The 5,464-nt window shown below is 52.7% G+C and overlaps 1 protein-coding gene across 1 annotated transcript in view; it reads right to left on the reverse strand.

Moving 5' to 3' along the window:
* Positions 1-273: 273 nt before the first annotated feature.
* Positions 274-5,464, reverse strand: part of RAB20 (RAB20, member RAS oncogene family) — a 13,185-nt gene continuing 7,994 nt past the window's right edge. The window contains exon 2 of the mRNA XM_015414714.1: positions 274-1,135. Coding sequence (XP_015270200.1) covers positions 603-1,135 — 533 coding nt within the window. The 3' untranslated portion in view covers positions 274-602. The remainder of the gene's footprint in view (positions 1,136-5,464) is intronic.

Genomic DNA, 5,464 nt, shown 5'->3' on the forward strand with positions numbered 1-5,464 from the left:
ACTCCACAGTTTAGAGGGAGCATTGGACAGAACTAATTTGAAGCTAGCTTTACTGCAAGTCTGAAGGAAGCGAGCCACGCAGAGACTTTGTGAGTTGAGAGCAGATACACCGAGGAAGCGTGCGCAGGGACTTTGTGAGTTGAGAGCAGATACACCGGCATCTCTCCCTAAAAAGTACGTCACACAAGCAAGCAACCTATCTTTGCTTACACAAAGTTATGCAAATAATCCAAAAATATTTATTACCAGATCAAAACAGTGAAAGATGTGTCTTTTAAAAGCAGTGACAGATCAGTGAAACATCTCATGGGTGGAAAGTACACAGAGGTTAAGATGCCAAAGAATGATTTGGAAGTTTCAGAGTAATGGCTAGTATGAAAGTGTTACTGTTTTAAAAATCACTGTTCTCCTTCTCTTAAATAATCTGCTCCACTTCTATTACCTCCCCATTCTTTTACTCTGGTCAAAGTTTACAGAAGACCTATTCTGAAAAATGGATTTCCTCACGTTAACCTTGACAGCCGTCTGTGTTGTAGCCTTCCCCAATTTAAACTGCTATACTCCTCAATTTAGTATGGGGGGGGGGATTTCATAGTAATGGTTTATCTGCAGCAGGAACGTTGTGTGTTTTTGGCTGTCTTGCAATTATTTAAGTCTACAATTTGTGAAGGTCCTTCCGCCTTCTGCTCCAAAATTGTCGGTACCACCATATCGAACACAGTTTCAAAAAGATGGTCCACCATGTATCCAGTTTTTGCACTAGTTTCAAAGCACATTTTTTCTGCCGCCGGCACGTCTTTCTCATCCAACATTCTGTACTTCAGGATCTTCTTATAAAGTGCGATAGCATCATCCGCGTGGACTTGTCTTTTCACTTTGGTAGGAACACAGCCACTGGCGGGTTTCTCAGATGGACGTTCGTCTTCTGCTTCTGGCAGGAGGGCGCAGGAGTCCGTGAGGTCCACTTTGTTCCCGACAACAGCAAAGATGCAGTCTGCGTTGGCCGTGTCTGTCAAGGCCAGGAACCGATCTTCCAGCTCCACTATGCTCTGCAAGTTGGTTACGTCGTAGGTGAGGATAACGGCAGCCGCTCCCCGGCAGTACATTGATCCAAGGCCATGAAACTGTTCACGTCCTAGAAGAAGAAGAGGAGGTTTTTATACCCTGCTTTTTATTTCCCTACAAGAAGGGTTGGTTTCCATACCCCGCTTTTCACTACCCAAGAGAGTCTCAGAGTGGCTTACAATGGCCTTCCCTTCCTCTCGCCACACCAGCCACCGCGTGAGGTAGGTGGGGCTGAGAGAGCTCTGAGAGAACGGTGACTGACCCAAGGTCACCCAGCTCTCTCAAGGCAGCTTACAATCGCCTTCCCTTCCTTTCCCCACACCAGGCACCTTGTGAGGGACTGAGAGCTCTGAGAGAACAGCTCTGAGAAAACTGAGACTGGCCCAAGGTCACCCAGCTAGCTTCATGTGAAGGAGGAGTGGGGAATCAAATCTAGTTCTCCAGATTAAAGTCTCCAGGAGACTCAAACCCCGTTCTCCACACCAGGCACCTTGTGAGGTAGGTGGGGCTGAGAGAGTTCTGAGAAAACTGTGACTGGCCCAAGGTCTCCCAGCAGGCTTCATGTGGAGGAGGAGTGGGGAAATCTAACCTGGTTCTCCAGATTAAAGTCTCCAGGAGACTCAAACCCCGTTCTCCAGATCCACTGCTCTTAACCACTACTTCACACCAGTGTAGAATACAGGCGAGGAAAGCGCATGGAGCACCGCATACTTTTCAAAAAGTTTTTAAAAGAAAGCCCGGTCCTGGGTAGCCCAGGCAAGCCCGATCTCATCCAGGTCTCGGAAGCTAAGCAGGGCCGACCCTGGAAGGTACTCGGATGGGGAGGAGGAGGAGAAGAAGAAGAAGAGGAGGACGTTAGATTTATACCCCGCCCTTGACTCGGAGTCTCAGAGCGGCTTACAATCTACTTTCCCTTCCCGTCCCCACAACAGATACCCTGTGAGGTATGTGGGGCTGAGACAGCTCTTTCCAGAACTGTCCTTGAGAGAACAGCTCTGACAGAACTACGGCTTGCCCAAGGTCATCCAGCAGCCGCAAGTGGAGGCGTGGGGAATCAAACCCGGTTCTCCCAGATTAGAGAAGGAGGAGGAGGAGGAGGAGGAGGAGGAGACTGGATTTATATCCCGCCCTTCACTACCGAAAGGTGTCTCAGAGCAGCTTACAAACTCCTCTCCCTCCCCCTCCCCACAACAGACACCCTGTGAGGTGGGTGGGGCTGAGAGAACTCTGACACAAACTGCTCTTTTTCAAGGACAGCTGTGCCAGAGCTTGTGCCAGAGCTTGTGACTGACCCAAGGTCACCCAGCCAGGTGCTAGTGGAGGAGTGGGGAATCAAACCCGGTTCTCCCAGATTAGAGTCTGCGCACTTAACCACTACACCTCCAGAGAATACCGGGGTTGAGAGGCAGAGACAGGCTAGCAAACCACTCCTCTGAATGTCCTCCATGCCCCAGTAGGAGTCACCAGAGGTCGCCATGAGTTCTAGGCATGGGCACGCACACACAAGCACACGCGGAAAATTCAAAAAATACCCCCCCAAAAAAAGGTTTTTAAAAGAAAGAGCACACCGCTTCTATACAAGAAGCTACCATTAAGACGATATTTAGTTACGTAGGAACCCATGAAGCTGCCTTCTACTGAATCAGACCCTCGGTCCATCAAGGTCAGTGTTGTCTACTCAGACTGGCAGCCGCCCTCCAGGGTCTCAGGCAGAAGAGGTCTCTCACACCACCTCCTGCCTGGCCCTTTCAGCTGGAGATGCCAGGAACAGAACCTGGGACCTTCTGCACGCCAAGCAGATGGCTCCGCTGCTGAGCCACGGCCCCTCCCCAACATAGAACAAGCAAGCAGCTCTGGACGTCCCAGTAGGCTGATCACACGGGCATGTGAATCCTCCGTAGGGCTGGGTGCCTAAGGGAGCCCTCCTCTCCCCTAGTGGAATGCAGGGAAACGAGTTCCTTTACTCTCCCCTCTGTAGCTGCGGAGCCCTCTCCCCCCCCCCAGTTTCATGACCCCCCAAGTCGCATAACACTCCTTACCCCCTTTCGCTGCTTCCCACTGCCAAATCAGAGAGGGGAAGGAAAGAATTGTTCAGGAGGGTCCTTGCCTGGTTTTAAATCTGCCACACACACACCCTCACATCCAGAACTTTGGAAGAACTTCGCAGAGGAGAAGCAAGGAAGTAAGACAAGCAGGGGTCATTTCCTGCAGGAGCGCACAGGAGCGGAGCTCCGGCAGTAAAGAGCCCAGGGGGTGGGCACATACAGCAAGCCCCACCCCCTGCTCCCAGCAACCCTCAGTCAGAGCAAGAAGCAGCCAGGTAAGCTGCAGACCCCCCCCCAAGGCCCCCGGTACAAAACAGTCCAGTGGCACCTTTAAGACCAACTTTTATTCAGGTACAGGCTCTCCCTCCTCTGCGAGGACAAATCTGCACATTTCCCCCACCTGTATAGCTAGCAATCCAAAACAGTCAAGTGGAGCCTGAGCGGTGGGTGTTGCCTTCTGACACACTTCCGGTGATGTCAGGGGGTGTGGCATATGCTAATGAGTTATGCTAATGAGTTATGCTAATGAGCTCCTGCACCAAAAGGATGGAAGAAACCAGTACAGTCCTAAATCACTATCACTTGCTTGCAGGCCCATAGCCACAGTGAGGCATTTCGGGACTCTGCCCCCTCAAATTTGAGGCATGCCCCCCACAACAGCTGCCACCCCTCTTCCCCCTCCCTCCCCTCCTATGACATTAAAATGGCCCTCCAGCTGATTGGTGGGAGCATGTGGCCAGCTGTGACTGGCCCAAGGTCACCCAGCAGGCCTCATGTGGCTCAAAGTGGCTTACAATTTCCTTTCCCTTCCCTTCCCCTCCCCTCCCCACAACAGCCACCCTGTGAGGTAGGTGGGGCTGAGAGGGCTCTGAGAGAACTGTGACTGGCCCAAGGTCACCCAGCAGGCTTAATGTGGAGGTCTGGGGGAATTAAACCCAGTTCTCCACATTAGAGTTCCCCGCTCTTAACCACTATGCCACCGTTCTCAACCACTACACTACACTACACTGGTTTTCTGGCACACGGTTTGCTAGAATTTAGGTTCTGAAAAGTGTCTAGAGATGGGGCCATACTGGGGGTTATATGCCCATGACATAATGACCGGCAAGTAGGGTTGCCAAGTCCCTACCTGGGCAGCAGCGGGGGGAGTTCCTGCCCTTGCCGGGAGTCTTCTTGCGCACATGCTGCCATGACGCCACCAGGAAGTGACATCATCACGCCAGGCACGTTGGGGGTGGGGCAGCTATGAATCGAGGGAAAACCATAGAGTTTTCCCTCGAATCATAGAGTGTCCCCCCGCAATGTGCCCGACATGACGCCAGCATTTTGGGGGTGGGGTTCCCCCCGCGGCCCGATCCTGGGCTGGCAGGGAACGGGGCGATCGAGCAGGGGTTTCCCCGCCCCCCGGGGGGACCTGGCAACCCGACCGGCAAGCTGCCAGGAACCTGCTTCTGATTTAAGAACTGCTAAGAGCAGCAGGGGCCCTCAAAGAGAAATGAGAAGTTGTGGTGGGTACCTTTTCCCCAGATTACGCTGCAGCCACTTTCCGCCTTCTCTCCTACTAACTGCCAAGGGAGGCTCAGTACCGCTGGAACACTCCTACTGTGAAAGACTGGCTACCAAGCAGAGAGACAGGCATGTGACAAGCTACTGGCTGGAAACAGGAAGTGAGGCGAGTCTTCTCCAGGGAGGCCTCCCAAAAGAGCGGAGGGAAATTCCTCACGTCACCCTCCAGACTGGCAGAGTCCCTTTCGGCATCAAACCCCCACAGAAGATGACTCTGGCAGGGTGAGATCAGACGCGCATGACTCTGTTTTCCCAGGTGAGAATGAAGCTTACCTTCTCGTGGCGACAAACAGAATGATTCACAAACCTGACTCAAGCAGGAGAGTCTCTATTTCCAACTAGCGTATAAAGAGTTGGGGCTCTTCACAGGGACCTTCCGATAGTACGACAGGGCTTTGCTGGCGGGACTCTCTGTGGAACGCCTTCCCCCATGAGGTTTCTGCATCTGGCACCAAACTGCCTGCCCTCTAGACAGACGGTTGAAACATTTATTTTCCGTCGTGCGTTCAAATCAAGTTAGTGCGTGCAGGAATCATAGGCTTGGGGGGGGGGGTGAATGATTTGGGAATTCTCTCTCCCTCCGTAGCACACTGCTGAGCTCTACAGTTACAGGGTTACATCTAGCCCCTGAGCCCTGGCAGTCCAACCATTTAGCACAACTACCCAGGGGTCGTTTCCTGCAGGAGCGCACAGGAGCAGAGTTTCAGCAGTAAAGAGCCCAGGGGGCGGGCACATGGAACAAGCCCCACCCCCTGCTCCCCGTAGCCCTCAGCCAGCGCAAGAAGCAG

This window comes from Gekko japonicus, unplaced genomic scaffold (genome assembly GCF_001447785.1).
Source record: "Gekko japonicus isolate JY-2015 unplaced genomic scaffold, Gekko_japonicus_V1.1 scaffold1311, whole genome shotgun sequence".
NCBI classification, from domain to species: domain Eukaryota; kingdom Metazoa; phylum Chordata; class Lepidosauria; order Squamata; family Gekkonidae; genus Gekko; species Gekko japonicus.